General features: G+C 41.6%; 2 protein-coding genes and 1 long non-coding RNA gene across 4 annotated transcripts in view; all 3 read left to right on the top strand.

Annotated features, from left to right (window-relative positions):
- The window catches only part of LOC127142488 (uncharacterized), a 293,661-nt gene that overhangs the window by 57,545 nt on the left and 215,026 nt on the right, over window positions 1-21,090 (top strand). The window lies entirely within an intron of this gene.
- On the top strand, window positions 575-5,031 carry s1pr5b (sphingosine-1-phosphate receptor 5b). Its single transcript, XM_018665038.2, has 2 exons — window positions 575-683; window positions 2,071-5,031. The coding sequence occupies exon 2, from the start codon at window positions 2,326-2,328 to the stop codon at window positions 3,553-3,555; it is 1,230 nt and encodes a 409-aa protein (XP_018520554.1). The 5' UTR covers window positions 575-683; window positions 2,071-2,325; the 3' UTR covers window positions 3,556-5,031.
- Window positions 7,489-20,680, top strand: keap1b (kelch-like ECH-associated protein 1b). Its single transcript, XM_018665037.2, has 7 exons — window positions 7,489-7,575; window positions 10,713-12,125; window positions 12,708-12,953; window positions 14,584-15,260; window positions 16,478-16,683; window positions 17,548-17,724; window positions 18,485-20,680. The coding sequence occupies exons 2-7, from the start codon at window positions 11,820-11,822 to the stop codon at window positions 18,751-18,753; spliced, it is 1,881 nt and encodes a 626-aa protein (XP_018520553.1). The 5' UTR covers window positions 7,489-7,575; window positions 10,713-11,819; the 3' UTR covers window positions 18,754-20,680.

The following is a 21,090-nucleotide window of genomic DNA, read 5'->3' as shown; positions in this document are numbered from 1 at the left end:
TTGGCTCGGGGAGTTTGGGGAATTGATATAGAGCCGTTTCTCTTCAAAACTGGTTCTTCCAGAAAAATGGCAGCAAACCTTTTGTTTCTGCAAGAAGATTGAAGAGTAGTGTTTATTTAGAGCACTGAACATTAACGGCACTTTCTCATCAAAACTCAAAGTTTTTAAGGGGCTGGTGTGAGCACATTTACAGTAACTGCTTTCTCTTGCATCGTGTTTTCATCGTACCAGGAAGAGAGGTCCTAATTATTATATCAAGAAGTTTACATCACCCATCTATGTTTGCCTATAAATCAATGACGTAATGTGAACTTTGAAATCTAACAAAGTCTCACAGCTACGACAGGCATCATTGACAATGATTGCTCTTGTTTGTCATCAAGTACACATTTTACCAGCAGAAATGTTTTTGCTGTATCTGTGTGTGCATGCACTCAAATAACTGTATTAATGTATGCAAGTGAGACAGAGAGGGGGGGGGAGGGGGAATGTGAGGGGGAGAGAGAGTCTGGTTGAAAGGCTCCTCCTCTATAGCTTAGCTGTTGCATGTTTCAACTAAAGTCTCACTTCACTCCCTCTGCCCTGTCAGTTTGACTGTAAGTCAGTTGGCGCTCCTGTTTGGATTCTCCTCACTGAAAAGCAGATGAAGCGCAGGATAAGGGCAATGCCACACCAATTTGGAGGTAATTTCTTTGTGGTTCCCATGTCTGATGCTAGGTGTGATAAATTATGTTTTTATTGGCATAATTTCTTTCAGTTGTTTTTCATGCGGTTGATTTTGTGTCATGTTTATACAGGACAGAATGTCAAGAGAAAAATGACATTCTTGAATGAAATTTTTAGATAGGATTTTTGCTGATTTGAGTGTAAATGAATCTGTTGTTTTATGAAACCATTTACACATGAGGAAAAGAAAGGCAGCTGGAACTTTTGGACTAAATCTCATAGGAAATTGTCCTGTAAAAAAATATATACACTGCAAAGTTTTTCAAAAGAATACTCTGGTCATTATTCTCAGTACAAATGCTGATGCAAGCAATTTTAACATATGTATTCTATCAATCACATCTCTTCATGGATAATTTGAACTTTATATACCTGTACTCACTCTGATCTCCTTTCATATTTTCGTCCCGCCTGTACCCTTGTCACTTAAGCCCTCAGCTGTTTGCGCCAACATGGACGAGTTACATTAATTTCCCAAATTCTTGGCAACAGATTGAATAGGTTAAAGTCTCCCGACCATTTGTTAAATGTTAACATATGACTTGGGAAGCGAGAAAAACATTCCTTCACACGACAGAGACTCAAAGGAATGCAACCCTAATCACCCCTGATTGTTTTCAACATAAAAGTCTATGCTAAAATAATTCAACCGCAACCTTCTGTGTATTTATGATCATGGTTTGCAAAGGCAATAAATTTTGGACGTGCTGTTTCTGTCTTAAACCTTGGAGGTTTTATAGTATATTTGCATGTGCGGGGCACTTCAAACGCAACTCATCTATACAGTGAAAGTGGAATGGTGATGCTGGAGGGGAAAGCAGCTGTGTGCCAAATTGAGTGCACATGTTGTGATGGTTCTTGTCCAACAACCTTACGCTAACTGACATACAACTTTAAACACAACTGGAAAGACTAAATGTTTGTTTGACATTAAAATGATCCCCCTGTCCATTTGGCCTTTAGTATCACATTCTGCTCTGTAAATGCAAACAGCAATGATCACCCAGTCTTTTACAGGACATCATGAGGTCAGGCCTGTGGTTTAAGTTTCATGTCATCTCAATTTATTCTCAGGAATGTATGCACTGAACCTGTGCCACAACAATACACTTTACTGCATATGTCAGGGCAGCCGCAGACTATCATTTTCAGTAATCATATCAGCAGCCTATGCTTTGCTTAGCTGTGGAATAGTGTTTCATGAATTATGACTCATTGTCTTTTGGCTAAATAGTCAGTGTACTGGTAACTGTAAATAAATGTTCACTTACTCATCTTAATTTAATTTAGGATGATGTTCTCAAGTTAATCTCTAAGGATCTGGATTTTCATGTCTTTCTGCAGTGTCTGGACCCTCTAACCAGGACAACCAGAGCTCAAGAGCACCGTCCTCTGGCAAAAAGAAAAACATCCAGTGATTGTGTTGGATTACACCCCATCAACTTCATGTAATCCCTCCATTTATTGAAGGACCTTGGGCACTTTGTTGTATATCTGTTTTTGGTCTTGGGCTAATTCTTCACAGCTCCTACTGCCAAAAGCATATCAACAAAAATGACTTCATAGCCACCACAGAATAGAAGAAAAGCAACACAAAGCATGGAGGCTTCAAGTTCTGCTCGTGCGGGGACTTCCCCGTCTTCACCCATTTTGCCCACCTCCCCTGCTCCCTCCTCTCCTGGCTACTTGCAGTTCTTTTGGGAGTACCAGAACATTTCTGTCATCACGGAACATTACAACTTCACGGGCAAGCTGCAGAAAGACCGCTACCGTGAGGGGCTCAAACCCGAGGGCATTGCATTCCTGGTGGTGTGCCTCCTCATCGTCCTGGAGAACGCAGTGGTTCTCATTGCCATCTGGAGGAACAAGAAGTTCCACCTGCCCATGTATTACCTGTTGGGTAACCTGACTCTGTCTGACCTGCTGGCTGGGATTGCCTACATGGCCAACATCATCATGTCCGGACCTAATACTTTGAAACTGACGCCACTGCTGTGGTTCCTCAGGGAGGGAGGGGTCTTCATCACTCTGGCAGCCTCCATCATTAGTCTGCTTGCCATCGCAATTGAACGCCATGTTACTATGGTGACTATGAGGCCATACCACGGGGCAAAGCGAGGAAGGATGTTGGCACTGATTGGTGCAAGTTGGGCCCTGGCAGGCTTTTTGGGGGTCCTACCAATTCTGGGATGGAACTGCATCTACAGACTGGACCAATGTTCAACAGTGCTCCCGCTTTATGCCAAGAGCTACATCCTTTGCTGCGTATCTGTGTTCAGTGCAGTGCTCCTGGCGATCGTGGTCCTTTATGCCAGAGTTTTCCGCATCGTCCGCACCAACACACAGCGCCAGCGGCTTGGCCTGTCGGGCAGTATGCGAAAAGGCTTAGCGAGGAAGTCGCAGAAGTACATCGCCCTCCTCAAGACGGTCACCATTGTGCTTGGCGTCTTCATCGCCTGCTGGCTGCCCCTGTTCCTCCTCCTCCTCCTGGATTTTTTCTGCCCAACCCGCAGCTGCCACTTGCTCTACAAGGCTGACTATTTCCTGGGAGTAGCCATGGTCAACTCGCTCCTCAACCCCATCATCTATACCCTGACCAGTAAAGACATGAGGAGAGCCATTCTGAGACTGCTCTGTCGGCCGTGTCTGATGACTAGAGACGGCCAAGTAAAGAAGATCGGGATGCCATTCCTGGAGTGTAGTTTCAGTAAGACTGAGGTGGCCTCCCAGAAGTTAGAGGGGGGACTGGAGACGACCATTTCCTCTGGGAACGTCATCACTGCTCCATCTCCAATTAAAACACTTTACCCCAAACTCTTCAAGTCATAAGGACATGGACTGATGGGTTGAGTCCATAAATGTGTGAATGGGTTTCCCACTAAACAGAGGACATGTAGCACATGTGTATATTCTATAGAGAGGAAGCATTCCTGGTATTTTCAACTCTGGAGTAGAGCCAGAAACAGATATTACAGAGGCACAAGAGAATCGTGTTTAGACAAATGTCTCACCTTGACATGTCAAAAGTGATGCATTGTAGAAATATAACAACATCCATGAACTTCTTTCTGACATGATTACAGAATAAAAGGCTATGAGGATGCTTCTCAAATGTGAACAAGGAAACAAAGTTTGAAACAATTATAATGCAAGTGATGAGTTTCCTTAACTAATTTGCACTGAAATATCACAATGAATGGAGCAGCAGCCTTGGATTCAATTTTCCTGTGGTTCTGTACATTGTGTCGAAGCCTGAAAGGACATTTCCGTAAACCCACAGACTTTCATGACTGAAAAAGTGTAAATTGTGTAACATTTTCACCCAGGGCCACTGGGTTAATGGTGGGTGGGACCATCTTTTTCCCCTTTGTGCCATTTATCAAAGTGCCTTAAATACATCACAGAGACTTTGGTGTGCTAGATTTTATTTGATAAAATCATGCTGTACCCCCTACATCTGCATGCACATAGAGAGAGAAAAAGATAACAGAAAAAAAGAGGTGGCACTCACTTTCAACTTGTGAAACAGCTCAGTGAATAGTGTTGTTGCACTGTGGTGGGTGTGAGGTAGGTGTAAAATTTGAATCTGTTTTAAAATGACAGATGGTTAACCAATCTGATACCAAGTGGACAGTTATGGGGGTTGGTGTCCTATTTTCTGAAATGTCAGTCTGGCATCTGCAGGAAAACTTCTACTGCAGCCAAAACATCAAAATGTCATCATACAATGTGATTGACTGACAGATGTGACAGTGCTTTTGTTCTGTTGTGACATGCTGATAATTTAGCTCCAACAGAATCAGCTACAATCACCTGTAAGAACATGTCTGATGGATGATTTCATCAAACACTTATATTTCAACTTGCAAATGAAGTTGTAGATTTAATTAATCATCATCATCCAGCTGCATCGGGGGTTTTAAGAGCAAGAATGTGCCTGCACTTGTTCATAAGCTAAATCATGCAGACTCAAGGCAGATTCATCATTGAGCAATTTTTCCAATACTTCCCATCACTATTCATCATTTTAGCAGAATGTTTCCTGTTATAGTTTAAGGTACTGAATTTTCCTTATTATGAAATGAATTTGACATCAGTCTTTTTATACAGATGTTTTTTTGTGCAGTTTCTCCAGACCTTAATGAATGATCTTTTTTGTACTGTAATTCATGTAGTGAACTTTTTGTATTTCTGAAGACATTTTATATCATCTATATTGTAAATTATATCTATTTTGTAACAAGAAAGGGCTAGCAAACTTTACCTTTCTTTTTATATGAGAAATAAAATGTTTTCTTAAGTGATTCCAATGAGTTTTTGGTTTATTTTCATTGTGTGTGCTCTGAAACGAGGCACATTCATGAAAGCATATCTGTGTGTATTTCTTTTTGTGTGTTTGAGGTTGTGCGAATGGAAGAACAGTTCTTGAAGAAGTACCACAGGAAGTCAACCCCCTTGTCTCACATCTGGTAATGGCATTGGCCTACATACAGTGCTCTTCTACAAACTCGGCATGTCTGATGACGGTTCAAGCACCACACAATGCAGCTTTTATTCAGGCACTGAACACTCCATTTTTCTTTTTCCTTATTCTGTCAACCTGCGGGTACAATTGGCCATCACCTCACTCTGACCTGCTGTCCACACTCGTCATGGCTGAAAGTCAGAAAGTTCATGTGCAGTTCTCAGGGATCTGTGCCTTCTGTAGACAGGAGAAATTAAACACGCTGTTAATTCAGCTAAAGTTTGTGTATTTCCCTGTATTACTCACAACTAAAAGAGACATTGTAGTCCCACTGTGGGGCATAGTTCAAGAGAAATATTGTGTGGGTTTTATCTGGCATTTTAGTTCATACAATTACAAAACACTGCTTTAGGGGATGATTATTATAAATGCCACAAATGGCAAGACTAACAAATGTGAAATGACATTTTGATCTGCTTCATTATTTTGCAACCTCAAATGCTGGTGGTTTGCCATTGCTCATACAAAAATCTAAAACATTTTTGAGAATCAAAATCTTTCTGATTCTAAACAAGTTTGGTGGGGCAAGGCAACTATTTATAGATTGTGCGAATATAATGCAGTAAACTATTTAGAGACATATAATAACTTTTCACACCTCTCAGAGGAAATTGTTTGTGTGCAAAGACATACATGCACCAGCTTCATGCAGAGCAATGTGTAGTGCTACTAAGCAGGCAGCCTGACAAACTATATAGTTGTTTCATGTTTGACTTAGCCCCCAGTGACCCAAAGACATTTTTACCTACAATAACTGGTACCACATGGCAGTGGAACACCTTTGATATGATTTGCATGGCTGCAGGGGTTCCTCCAGATGTTGGCTGTGTCCACCAGCACTATGCCTGCTGACAGATGTCAGCAAGTCAGGGAATCTTTCCTGTACCCCAGTTTCCTTCCTGTTGCTGAAATCATACAACAAAAGGGACAGGTAGAAGTAATAAGTCATTTGTCATGATCACCAAGGACATCCCACCTACAGGTTTGTATTACAGATGTGCAGATGCATCCTGTGCTGTTCCTTGCTCCACAACCACCATAGCTTTGGTCTAAGCAGTTAACCTGCTAAATAGAAAAAAAGTGACCCTAGAGCTGTATATAGGTGCAGCATTAACCCCCAGAGGCATGCAGACAGACAGTGTGGCACCTGTCTAGGTGCTAATTCCTTTGACTATAAGTCAGTGAGTGATGGCAGAGTCATCTCTCAGCTGGGGAATTATAAGTGAAGGCTGATTCAAGGCTTGTCATATCATATCAAGATTTCCTTTATGATTGTTTTTTATCATCTATTTTCTTCAGCCTAAGGGAGCAGAGATCTAATCATATCATCAATTATTTGGTGTAATCAGCTGTGAATCCTGGCTAAGGTGCATCATAGCTGAGATGTTCTGGCACAAAACAATTAAAGTCAGCTCATTTCCAAACGATTAAAACTCATGAGGACGACATGTCAAAGTATTTTGAGCTAGTATCTCAGCGTGGGTCTTTGGGCCTGCAGTGTCACAGCTGGGCTTTGGCGCCACCTTGTGGCTGTTAGCCAGCATAGACGATACAGTATACTGTAATGACCTGAATTACGTATTTTGCAAGAAGGGAAAAAAACTTAGTGGTGTGTCAGCACCTGCCCGGAGCAAGCAGATTTCTGTGAAGCCGTTTCATACTGAAGATGCCATTCACAAACATGGATGATTTGAGGAAGGAAACCTGACAAGCAAGGTGGGCTGCACATATTTAAATGAAGAAGCAGTTTGATTTATGGAATGATAAGGGAATATTATAGCCATGTCTCTTGAGCACCGTTATGTTTTCATTTAACATCATTAAACAATGGCATTTTTTGCAATTTCCTGTTGAGATTTCAAAATTTGTTCACATTGCTTTAAAGTGTTGTTTCTGAAATTGTCCTTGTAAAGTCTGAAAGGAGGCTTTGTTTAACGTGACTGCATATCCTTTTTAACGTGTTACAAAGTGCAGCAGATACATTCTACAAGTTTACCATTCAGGAGGTATTTGTTTTATTTGATTTGATTGATGTTAAAGATACAGTTTATGGCACCCTGCCAACAATCGGCCTTGCTTTTCCTTCACTGTGAGAGCTCCTTCTCAATAAAAGCCCCCTCCCTTGGGACGTATGTCACTGCCATTACTCTTCAACGGAGGCGGGTCCAGCGCCGTGGAGGCGGACTCTTATTGTGAAAGCGAGAAGAGGCCGGTACAATGCTTAGTCACGGTGAGTTACAGCTTTCCCCCCCCTCCCCTCCCCTCCTCCTTCCTATGTGGCGCACAGCTCGGCAGACAGCGATGGAGGAATTGAACTAGACTACGTGAGTTTCTTTTATAATAGATTTAAGCAACCACCAATGAATAATACGAACTGTATTGTGTGGAGATTTAAAAGCGAGGGGGCCAGTAGGAATATGTTTGGAGACCGCTTTGTTAGCATTTTTGAGCTCGGGTCGGCTCGCAGCCGTTACGCTGCCGTCTATTATTAGGAGTCTATTTCGCTGTCAGCTCTATATCCGAAACGTTTAACTTGTTATTTGTGGTGTCTCCGGCTGTTTGTCATGAATACACTGAGTTCCTCTCCGTCGCAAACCAACTAGAGGGTCAAACCGAGCCTGCCTCACCTGTGTTACCCTTATTTTCGGTGCATGCCAGCGCTCTGGATTATTATATTTTGATCAAAACAAGCGCAGTGATGATCAGCGTATAACTAGTGATTGGGAGCCGGAGGGGAAACGGTGCTTTGTGTGAGAGCCCTTCATGTTAGGTAGATGGCGCGGAAATCTAATTCCATCTGGGTTTATGTAAGGACTGGCTTCACTTCTGGGTCATGTTTTGGTACATCCAGTTCCACTGTTTGCTCGGCGGAGAGTTCAGGATGAGTCACCGAGGAAAGCTCTTTGCCAAAACGCCCGTGAAACACGTTAAACACCCGCATTTATTTATTTATTTATTTAACTCTCGGCTCGTCCTCGTTTTCCTGCTCTGTAGCGTTAGAATCGCTCACACTGCCGTTTAATATTTCCCATAACTCTTATTAAACCGAAACAACTTTAAAGTTTGAGTCACTCCAGTCATTGTGCAATCCTTCCTGAATGGCATCCAAAGATTGCAGGCCTGAACGGTGGTTCCCAAACTGAGGTGCGGGGTCTATCAGGGGGTCCTTGAAGGTGTTACACAGAGTCCTCAGGGAGTAGTTAAATCTCATCATATTATCAAGTGTATTCTTGGGTCATAGGCTTCACTGTACCCACTGATGCCTCCACCCTGTGCACATTTAATCTAAATGTGTTTCAAGTTTAAGGCTGTAAATTATTAATACTAGCCTATTGTCATTATTGATGAATCTGCTGGTGTTTTTCCTTGAATAAGTGATAATACTGATGATGACAGTTCATCAGCGGGATTATCAAGTAACTATTCAAGACCTGTTTCGAGCAACATTTTCTGTGTGGATTTGTTCCTTGTTTCTGCTCCGTATAATTCTTGTCAACATTACTGCTTAATAGCACTGTAAACTGAACTTTTGGACTGTCTCTTTGGAAGTAAGGAAATAATGATTTTTGCGATCAGAGGAAGTTCAATTCAGATAAATCAAAAGAGAAATTATCGTTACATGCAGCAATAATCCTTTGTTTTGGTTGAAATGTCAGAGGTCACAATTTCCTAGAGCCCAGGGTGATTTACCAAAACCACAAGAAAGACAGTTTGCTATCACACAAGACAGAGACAGCTGTATATTTGTTTGGAAAATGATTTAAAGAATGAATCAGCTGTCAAAATAGACAAAGTATCCGTTGATGGATAAATCCGGTAATCATCTCAGATCTAGTGGGTGGTTTGGACCAAACTATTCCTGCAGTGTTTGTTCAACTTAGCAAGGAAACACTTGCTCACTGTATATTTTAATTGCATGAGGTATCAGAGACATTCTGCAGGTTCCAACTTATATTCAGGGAGCCTGTTTGGAAGCGAGCAGTTTTTGTTTGCGCCTGAGAGCAAGCGTGTTGAGCAATATGTTCTCCTATGAAACTATTTTACCCAGGAACCTAGAGGGAGAAAAGCACAGCAGTAAATCGGAATCACAGCGTGTTTCATATTACAGTAGGCTTAACTGCTGGCTGACTGCCTTTATGAGGAGCTCAGTGATGGCCACTGACGTGTAACCATCTTTTGATAAAATGAAAATACCTGGACATAGCACATATTTTGTTTCCTCAGCTTAACTGATTAGAGAATACACAGTAACCTACAGGGAGACTGGGAAGCAGGGAGGCCGAACACTCTGGCCTATGCACCGTGTCCTCTTGTCACCAAGTTAACGATTACTGGGTGCTTTGTTATATAACTCTGAACACTCACAGTGGCATTGTTGCTGAGTAACTCTGACTCTTCCTGATTAGACACCAGACAATTAGCAGCTGTCACAGTTACAGGCAGGTCATATTCTGGAAAGAAGAAGTTGGACTGACAGTGAAGAGAGGTGTTAATTTTTCAGGATCCCTCCAGGTTATTTTAATGGTGTGCAACAGTGCATGTGTTCTTCTCCATGGACCTGAGACTACACATTTTCCCAGCAGAAGTATTCATTTCCAAACTTGTCTGCATAGCTGTCTTCTGTTTGGTTTATTGTCCACTGCAGAGGCTTTCTCAGGATTTCTTAAAGTAGCCAGAGTAGCCCTTGATGCAGATTGAAAGATGATGTTTGTTGGTTGAATTGTTCCAGACACGTTTGCGTGCGTCTGTTGTCAGGGAGGACTGAGGATGTTGCACAGACTGTTCCCTGTGCTCCAGCTCTCAGCTGGGTTGGTCACAGGACAGAGTAAAAACACTCAGTCATGCCGGCCAGCTAAATTCAAGACTAATTTGAGTCACTCCACTGTCCTTCAGAACGGACATTACTTCCTCCTTATTCCTTACACACTCACTCCCATTTACACCCACAGTTAATTTTTTTTTTTCCCAATATTCTAAAGTTCTTTAGTAGTGCAGTGCTCATTTTGGTTTGGGGTTTAGGTGTGGAAGTAACAAGTTTATTAAGCTTCTTAACACCTATGAACCAAAAATGAAAGGAACAGTTTTTTTTCTAATGAGCTATCATGACTAAAAGGAATGTACACATTAGTAAAGGAGGAAACCTTGACCCCTGTGAACTGCAGCAGGCAGAATAGAACATGGGCGTGAAAAGTATGATGACAGATAGAACACAGTGCAGATAAACTTTTGCTGTGTAAGCTTGATTTAGCGAGACTTGTTATATACAGTTAGACAATGTCTTTGTCAGCATTTAGCACAGATTCAAACAGTGACATGATTTATAAGCTGCATCTTAAAAACTGTTTCAGCACCATATTAAAGTGTATAACTGGTGTATATACATACAAGCTCACTGTCTCTCTCCCTCTCTCTCTCTCTCTCTCTCTCTCTCTCTCTCTCTCTCTCTCTCTTTTCCACCCAGTTGTCAGCTGAGCCAACAGCTTCCTAGTAAACACAGCAGTGCAAACAAATTCCATAACGGGGCAACCTCAAGGAACACGTCTCCAGAGAAAGAACCGAACACCCCCCTTCACCACCACCCTCATTCCCAAGGGCTCCAAGTTACCTTTATGACACTTTTGGCACTCGACCTTCTTCCGTCTTTTTTTTTCCCCCCTTTCAGAGTCGACAACCCCTCCACTGCTTCATCTACAGTATCTGACTTTGCAGCTCTCAGCAGAAGCATAGCACTCTGAAAGCAGCTTTAATTATTACCTCCTTAAAATCAAGCCGTAAATCAGACTTCTTTTATTTTTTTCTTCTCCAGAGTAATCAATATGCGGGACAGACCTGCTCCAGTGGTAAATCTCACAAGCATCTACATTAATCTTCAAATATGGTTATGTTTTTACTTTGGGAATATCTGATGAGTTGCTTTATTGAATACATTTGATAAATTAAAATAAATTCCATGACAGAAACCTTAAAAAAAAGATGAATTCCTAGAGAAGAGACTCACATTGTAACACACTTGTTTTAACAATCAGGATTGATTGGCAAGTTTCTGTCGACACCCCCAAAGAGCGGAAGGCAAAACACTTCTGTTGTCAACACAAACAGTCAAACTAAAAAAATTCCTTTCAGTCAGTGAATAAGTCTCCTTGTACTTGTTCTCTTCTCACTGTCACAAAAATATTCTGTGCCTGTTATTCTCTAACTCAGTTCTGCAAAGTTAAACCCCCCAGACAAAAGCCCAGAGGAATCCTGAACTCAAAGACATTTTGATTATGTTGGAACATAAGCATATTACAGCGTACCCAGCCATGACTGGCAGCTCGGACAGGATTCTCTAGTAATGCCATAATGAGCAGTATGGCTGGACTCGAGCACTGAACAGAGCAAGGAAATCCTCATGTCCGCATAAATCAAGATTTAAACGTGAACTCTTCCACACACACACAAACGCCAGGCGCGCCCAGGAGAGCCTTTCCTTTAATTTTACCCATGCCTGCGTGTGGTGCGAGGATGCCCCATAACAGTGTCTGCTGTTCTTGAGAAAGAGACTGAGGAGGAGGAGAAAGGGTAGGAAATGACAGAGTGCCTGACAGAATGCAAAGCGCTGGTGACACCATCCACGCGCAACGGCCACCGCGTCTTCAGCTACACGCTAGAGAGCCACACGGCGGCCGCCTTCGCCATCATGAACGAGCTGCGTCTGGAGCGTCAGCTGTGCGACGTCACGCTGCGTGTGCGCTACAAGGACCTGGAGGCGGTGGACTTTGTGGCTCACAAGGTGGTGCTGGCCTCCTCATCCCCGGTCTTCAGGGCCATGTTCACCAACGGCCTGAAGGAATGTGGTATGGAGTTGGTGCCCATCGAAGGGATTCACCCCAGGGTGAGTCAGATGTCTTGTTTTCTTAAAAGACATGTTTGCTTTATTTGAGTTCACACACTATTCCACTTAATGCCACACACATTATCATCATGATTCAGGTGTTATGTGTGACATTATAGTACCAATAAATCAGGACAGGATCCAACAATTGCATTTTTAGCTTGACACAAGGTATATTATATTCTTTTGGCAAAAACCAGTGTGGAGTTAAAGGTTTTGGCCTCTTTGCCATGGTAGTATCATCCTTACAACAGTATGTTTTAGTGGTTTGGAAAGTTTCACTTTGAATATTAAAATCTTACTGCCGTTGAAGTGCACACGGTGAAAACTACAATAACTTTACACAGTGCTCTCAGTTTGACCTCTGTTGTTCACTAAGCTCACATAGATATACACACATGGACACAGTATCTACCACGTGTTTGCTTAGGAGATGCCAATCTGTCTGGAGGAAATGAATAGGCACACAAATAGAGCATCAGATCCTTATTTTCCCCTTTCTCTCGCTCTAACTTTCTATGATATCCCCATCCTGTTCCTTCACTCACCCCCCCAATCCTTTTGTCCTCCTCACCCATTCAGGTTATGGACAGACTGATAGAGTTTGCCTACACAGCCAGCATCTCTGTGGGGGAGAAGTGTGTGATCCACGTGATGAACGGCGCCGTCATGTATCAAATTGATAGCGTGGTCAAGGCCTGCTGTGACTTCTTAGTCCAGCAGCTCGACCCCAGCAACGCCATCGGCATTGCCAACTTTGCTGAGCAAATCAGTTGCACAGAGCTCCACCAGAAGGCCAGAGAGTACATCTACATGAACTTCAGCCAGGTAAAGACCAATCAATATTTCTTCAAATATTTTATAGCTAACAATGAAGAAACATACAGGAAATGTGGGGAGAGAGAGACAGAGCAACAAAGATACCCAGCTGGCGAATGTTGCACTTATGTGTTACGCGTCTTAACCATCATGCTGCCAGGACACCTCTATAAACTTTGCATTGAAAGGCCTGGAGTCACGACCATCAGATGAAACTTGGCTAGCAGCCTGTAGGCATCAGTCAGGCTGTGCCAGGTGCACACGAAAGTAAGAGCGACTCCTTCCTTCAATGTAATTGCTACTTAACAGAAAATGAGTTGTCCATGAACTTTAATGACACCATTTAATGGCTGTTCTCTTCTGTGACAGATCAGTTTTGATTGTATATTTCTTGCCAGTCAGAAAAAAAACACAGTGGTTTGACTTAATTTAGGGGCAATTATATGCTCATTTAAAGAGTCATAGTACCAGCTTAAGTATTGCTTGTTATTTAAAAGTGTTTTTACTCCTAGAAGAGTGATACATTATAAATGTACCTGCAAAACTCCACAGCTGAAACAGAACTTCAGTATTTACAGTAATATTTGTACCAGGGGACTTGTGTATAAAATGTTTCTTTGTGTTAAGAAAAGGCTGTTTCACTTGTTCCATTGTGGTTTTTGCTGGCTGGCTTTTTTTTTCCACTCCAGACCTGCTAACAAAGATTGTCAAGAATGCACACCATGAGTCATGGTGATTGGTGTGTATGCGGGTTTACATGTGGTTAGAGCATACCTGGCTGCAAAATATGACTGTCATGCAGCAACAAAGAAACGAAACAACACTTAATATTGAACCCTGATAAGTTAAGGAGATGTGAGACAGGGCAGTGACTGAAAGACGTGTTTCGTAGCGTCTAATATCAGGAACTCAGTCTGATGAATGAAATGAATGAATGATTTTTTTTTTTCCTAAGCGTTTGTAGTGTATGTATGTCTGACACATGCATGCCCCTCCAAAGACTTGGTTTGAAATGTACTATGATTGTCAAAGCAAAGTTTCCTGGGTATTTAGTCCATGCGTTAGTCTAAATAAGCCTTATCTCATTCCTGTATTGTCTCCCAAATAATCTTGACATTTGACCCAACTGTCACACAAAGGCATGGGAATTATTTTTGGCAAGAGTTTATTTTGTTTAAACAGTTTTCAGTCATTGTTTACTGACCATTGTATTACACATGTATGTGACTGAAACAGTTAAATGTAATACAACTGTCGTCCTGACTGAAATGATTACAGTATGAGGATTTGCTGCCTTTTTGTCTTATGTAATAGTAAACTGAATATCTTGGGATTTGGACTGGACAGATAAACTATCTGGAGACAGCATCCTGGTCACCAATTTTTGGTATTTTACAGCCCAAACAATCAATCAGTTGAACTGGGAAAATAATGGTCAGATAAAGTGATAACGAAAATAATCTTTAGTTGCACCCCTACTCTGAATTTTATTCTCCTTTCCTCAACATAGTTGTTTAATTTATTCTTTTGTATTACTTTATTACCTAGATACTTCTCTATATTTAATTAATCGGAGCTCAGCGTTTGCGTCCTAAAAACAACACAGATTAAAAGTTTTTATCCCTGCTCCTGCTTCCAGGTTGCGACCCAAGAGGAGTTTTTCAACTTGTCCCACTGTCAGCTGGTCACCCTCATCAGCCGCGATGAGCTAAACGTGCGCTGCGAGTCTGAAGTCTTCCAGGCGTGCGTGGCCTGGGTGCGCTACGACCGGGAGAACCGGCGACCGTACGTCCAGGCCTTACTGCAGGCTGTCCGCTGCCATTCCCTCACCCCCAACTTCCTGCAGGCCCAGCTCCAGTCTCTGGATTGGGACCCCCAGTGCAAAGACTACCTGGCCCAGATCTTCCAAGACCTCACCCTCCACAAGCCCACCAAAGTCATTTCATGCCGAACTCCCAAGGTGCCGCAGCTCATCTACACAGCAGGGGGTTACTTCCGTCAGTCTCTCAGTTACCTGGAGGCCTATAATCCCTGCACGGGAAGCTGGCTGAGGTTGGCTGACCTGCAGGTACCCCGCAGTGGTCTGGCAGCCTGTGTGATCAGTGGGCTTTTCTACGCCGTTGGTGGAAGAAACAATGCGCCTGATGGCAACATGGACTCGAATGCATTGGACTGCTACAACCCTATGAACAACTGCTGGCTGCCGTGTGCGCCGATGAGCGTGCCAAGGAACCGAATCGGAGTTGGTGTCATCGATGGCATGATATATGCAGTTGGTGGATCACATGGGTGCATTCATCATAACAGTGTGGAAAGGTAAGTGAGTTCAACATTTAATAGGGAAGGCTGGCATTAATTTATATCTGTTAGTATCTTCAACAGTCTCCCTGAAGGGGCCAAATCCCATACTGTATTTATCCTGCTAACAAGTATTACCTGTATCGCCACAGCCTGGTTCACTGTTGACAATAATATGTAATCTTTTAATTAGCAACAGCTACTCCTGCTTTCATCGTGCTGCAGTTGCCCTTTTGTTTTTGCCAGACTTTTTAAAGCCTGTTGATTTAATGTGAATGTCAATATGTCTGTGTTTCTGTGGGTTTCCTTATTGTATTGATTCAATAATAAATAAGCTGTAGGATATGTGACTTTAGTTCAGCGGGGGACATTTATAGTACATGCTTATCTGGTCAGGTAACTTCCTGGAAAATAAGTGGTCCTTCTGTAATATCTTTTTAATTCACACAAAGCATCAGCGAGGAAGTTTTAATCTACTGGGAAATACTTATTGTGTTATAGAACTAAACAGCAGCCGATGTCATAGCTAAAAATAGAATGAGGAAAAACTGCAGTCATACTTAATACATTCAAAAAAGTTACCCAGCCACTCCCCACACAGTTTTATAATTCACAACTATGAAGAAGCATTTTTGTTTGTTCAGCTTCCTCCCGACAGTTGGCCTGGACAGTGAGCCAGCAACAACATCAGTTTTAATAAAGAATAAGAGGCAGGATTGTGTTTAGCACCCAGCCCATCAACATGTCCAACCAACAAGTATCTAATATATTTTCCTTGCTGCACTGACAGAGACCTCTGACACAATCCTTAACCTGTCAGGTTGTCCATAAAACAGTGAATTATGTAAATTATCGTAATTTGTGGTTAAAAATTTACCCAAACTCTGGCTTTAGTCTACAAATGATGCAGACAGAGAGCAGTGACAAATAGTTAATATTAACCAAGCAAACCACAGTGACACAATGTGAAAAAGGAACATGCCTAACCTGTCTGAATGCCCATGGACTGACTCTGTGTAACAGACTACAGACACTGAAAACACAGATGAATCTCTACAGCACAGTTCAGTTTCCAGTTCCAACAAAAACCACTGAGTTCGAGTGAAACCCTGAGTGAACGCTCTTGTCCTTGATGCAACGGTGACTAATCCTACTGGTTGGTAGAAAAAAACAGGGAAATAAACCCTAGAAAAAATTAGATAAACAAATTGATTCGTGTTGGTTCTTCTGTGCAGGTATGATCCAGAAAGGGACCAGTGGCAGCTGGTAGCCCCCATGTTGACACGGCGTATCGGTGTGGGTGTAGCGGTCATTAACCGACTGCTTTATGCTGTGGGGGGGTTCGACGGGGCCAACCGGCTCAGCTCCTGTGAGTGCTACAACCCAGAGAGGGATGAGTGGAAAACCATGGCCCCCATGAACACTGTCCGCTCTGGAGCTGGTAAGTAAGAAATGGAAATCTACTTTTCTAATGAAAAACTTGTCTCCACACTACAGTCTGCATGCACCCACCAGGAGCCTTTGTTGCATGTCACATCCTGTGTTCTACCACAAAACTGTCCACTAAAGGCAAAAACATCCACATATTAATATGACCACTCAGTATGAAGCAATGAATTCATCTCTTACAGTAAGAGAAAATATTAGCCATTCTATTGGGAAAAAAAAAAAATCATGCCATCTTCATTATAGAGGCATTTATGTGTAGTTTGTACGCAGGTGTAGTAGCAACAGAGATGGAGTGAGTTGGGTGTATCTTCATGTGTCCTTAATTACATGTATGAGCTGGTGTTACAATATTTAGGTTCAGAACCTAGGTCTTTTTAACAGTGTTAGATTCAGATCAGTTTATTGATCAATTTATTGTACTAAAAATTAACCTAACTCTCTCAGCCTCTCTCTGCCTTAACACAAAGGTCACACCATCACAAAAACCAGGAAAGACACTGAAGGACACTACAAACTTTCATAGACTGTGATCAATATGCACAAACATTTATACACTATAGACACAATATACAGTGCATGCTGACATTACATACTATAAAACAACAATGTGCAGTGTATGGTTGCGTCAGGTGTTCAGTTTGTGTATGTGCATATACTTTTATCAGTATTCTTTTTGACTAAAATGGCAGTAATAGCCAAGATACTGGTACTGCAGTAAGGCTAGTATCTTACTGTACTATTGTGAGTCTTGTAGGAATTTTGCAACCGCTGGTTTTCAGATTTTCTACTGTTTGCTAATATCTATATAAACTAATCCAACACGTGAGTAAACTAACCTTCAACCTGTATTTTTTAGGTGTGTGTGCGCTGGGGAATCACATCTTTGTGATGGGTGGTTATGATGGTACCAACCAGCTGAACACAGTGGAGCGCTATGATGTGGAAACTGATACATGGAGCTTTGCTGCCTCCATGAGGCACCGGCGCAGTGCTCTGGGAGTCACTGCATTACATGGACGCATCTATGTATTGGGTGAGTAGCAGTGTAACTAAAACCTGCCTACTGAGAGTCAAAGCACCAACCTACTATATACATTTCACAGTAGCTATTTAATAGTTTTGCTGTCAAACCTGTTTCATTTCATTTACAGTTGCTGACACATTTCCTGTCTTATAAATTGACATTAGGGTAGTGACCAAATGACTAACATCGGTCCAATTAACAGCTTAATATTGTGTCAGAATCATCTTATTTTTTCAGTGAAGCAAGTCCCTTTTTTTTCTTTGCACTGAACTCCATAAGCCTCTTTTAAAAGCCAAGAGTGGTGAAACTGAAAAGACAAACTCCTTATTGTCAAACACAACTCTGTACTAAAAATCACAATCAAACATTGATCTGTATATTCTAAATGAAATTAACTCATGAACTGATTTTAACAGTGCTACAAAACAAAATAAATCTCAATTAGATTCCATTTATGTTTTCCTGTAAGCCAGTGGCTGTCAAACTATGAGGCATGAATCAGTGTGCCTTCCACTTCCTGGGGTTATCTCTGATGTCAATCATGAATAAACATCCATTAATCTCCACTGAAATCAGAGCACCTTATAAATCCAGCACTTGCCTGAAAACCAGCGTCTTTTTTAAGTTTTATTCAATGTAATCCCTTGTTACTGTCTTGGCAGTGGTCTCGATTTTGACTGAGGTGGGGCCCACAGTGCCCGACTTAAGCATAAGTCCTAACTGAACTAAACTAAAGTCACGGAAAAAAATGTCAACGTTCCATTTACAGGAGGTTACGATGGCAACACTTTCCTGGACAGTGTGGAGTGTTACGACCCGGAGAAGGACACCTGGTCGGAGGTGACGCACATGACGTCAGGGCGGAGCGGGGTGGGCGTTGCCGTTACTATGGAGCCCTGCCAGAAAGAACTGCCTTCATGTCAAAAGTGTGAGAGGGAGAGCGGAGCAGCGTCCCCGGCGTATCAGTCAACATCCAACTCCGGTTATGGCTCTCACCACAATCAGAGGCACAGCGGGCCCTTCGGCAAAGGCACCTGAAGCTCATCTCTAGACCCTAACACACATGCACATATACAGAGGAGCGGTCCAAAACTCAACTCTGTCTTCCCAAATCAAAATAAGGACCCTAACAACTGATTAGAGACAGAGGTGAGCTGAAACACCATGAGCTGCCTCACTGGCTCCAGATATCTCATTTGATGTGAGTTTTCAGTACAGTGTTGATACTTGTTGATAAGGTGACAAAAAAAGAAATGTGAGTTGATATCTGCATTGGACATCCCCAGATCCTTCAGACGAATTTCCAAGACCTGAGATTTGATTAATTTGCTTGTGTTTAATTGTGTTTCGCCAAATCCGACCTCAGTGCATCTGGGTGTTCAACATCTGGCATTTAAAGTCCTCAGTTGGACCATCATCTCCCAGGTTCAAGCCATGGGAGGAAAGGGCTGCATACTAACAAGGGCCATTTATGGCCTCATAAAGTCAAAGTTTATTCTGAAGGGAGAAAAAATTCAGAATGATCCCCCAGGAAAAAAAAAAAACAAACAACAAAAAAAGTAGCATTCGTCAGTCAGTATGGGCAGTAGAGTTCAAAGTGCCATTACAATGCCTGAGGGCATTACTGTCTTCAGTATATTGTCTTGAGGTGCTGTGTTGGAAAGGCGCAGACAGAGTCACTGTGTGGTGTGTAGAAATTGTACAATTTAACCCAGACAGCCGCAAGATGAAGGTTATACAAGACAAAGGGCCTCATGCAAGAACATTTTTATATTCTTGTCATAAACCTCTCGTAGTTTTTTCTATCGAGCTTACTCGTAAGTCAGATTCAGCCAACTCTCTTCACTGCACAAACCTGTTGTAAATTGCTCATTTCTGTCTGATTTTTGCCACCTCTTCATGAGGGGGTGCACATTTGTGAGATTTGATTATTAGCATAATCAGTGCACCAGAGTCACTATGTAAGAGCGCTTATTCTGCTTATTCCAAATAGTATATGTTGTCACTACAAATTATGGCAGTAAAATCTTAAATAATACAACAGGAATCACTCTCAAAGTACTAATAAATTACTTGTACATGTCACTTAAGAACAAATCTACTGGTTCTTGCATGAGTCCCAAAGTCTAAAATTCACGTGTTGGTACAGGAGCAGAAGCAGGACCTTACAGTAACTGCATAGCAACTAATGTGTCCTTTCACTAATAGGCACTGGTAGGTTGATAAAATGTGAAGTTTTTGGAAAAAGGTGTTAGAAAAACTTTGAGATACTCGTCTGGTGTAATTGGTATGTGGAGTGCCAAGAGGATGAAGATTTTTTTTTTTTTTTTTTACTGTGTTTAGAGGAAACAATACTGTAGCATTTAAAAACCTGGATTCAAACATCTCACTGAATGTGTTTTATAAAAACACTAATTACTGACACAATTGAGAACCTCTCTCTACAGTTGACTCTTTGGTTTTCACATCCACCAGACCTCAGAAACAGAAGTGACCATGTTTGTGCATTAGTGTTCAAATATTGTATGCTAATGACAAAAAAAACTTGCTTAAAGAAGTGTATTTGTAACAGCAATTTAAGCTACAAAGGTTTTTAAGTGATGTTTTGTACATTGATAATCTAAGAAGTCTTGTACAGAATTTCAGAGCTCACTTTTTTTATTTATTTGTTCAGATTCTTTTGGTTTTCTCGTTCCTCTAAACTGACATCAGCTTTGTATTGAATTGGATCCTGGTGTTGTGTTTTTGAATAACTAGCATGCATTGTAACTGAGTAGGAATGCCTGTTAATGCTAATTTTGGATGTTTGTAAAAAATTTGCTTCACTTCGAAAGGGACTTTTTTTCCTGTCCGTCAGTAGTTGGAATGGAAGTTAGAATATTTAAGGTCTGCTTTGTACATTTTTTTTCAGCGAGAAATGCCCTGTACAATAATACATTGTAAAATAAAATATATGTTTATTGTACTGCTGTAGTGATGTGATGATTTGTTAGTTCTGATCTGTAGATATTTTATTCATACATCTCCTAACCACAGGAATATTTGTTTGACCTGATGGTGACCTGACATTTGGATTTGAAGTTTATGCTGGTTTTCAGAGCAGCTGTTACCACTAGAGGGAGCTGAAGTTCTTTTATGCTGAACAAAATATATTATCATCATATCTAACAAAAACAAGCCATTGGTACCAGTTTAAGTTTCACTATTGATGCCAATAAGTCAAGAAACATTTTACTTACTTTTTTCATTCAGTCTAATTTTCTAAGTGTGCCATTAATCGACCACCCAAGATGGCTGCCAACACATGTCATTTACTTACTGAACCTGGCAGGTGCATGAGATAGACCATTATTATATTATCCAAGAGGAAAACTT

The sequence above is a fragment of the Lates calcarifer genome, linkage group LG5 (assembly GCF_001640805.2).
Source record: "Lates calcarifer isolate ASB-BC8 linkage group LG5, TLL_Latcal_v3, whole genome shotgun sequence".
NCBI lineage: Eukaryota > Metazoa > Chordata > Actinopteri > Centropomidae > Lates > Lates calcarifer.
Note: the sequence above shows the minus strand (reverse complement) of the source record. Positions and strands in the feature narration are given on the sequence as shown.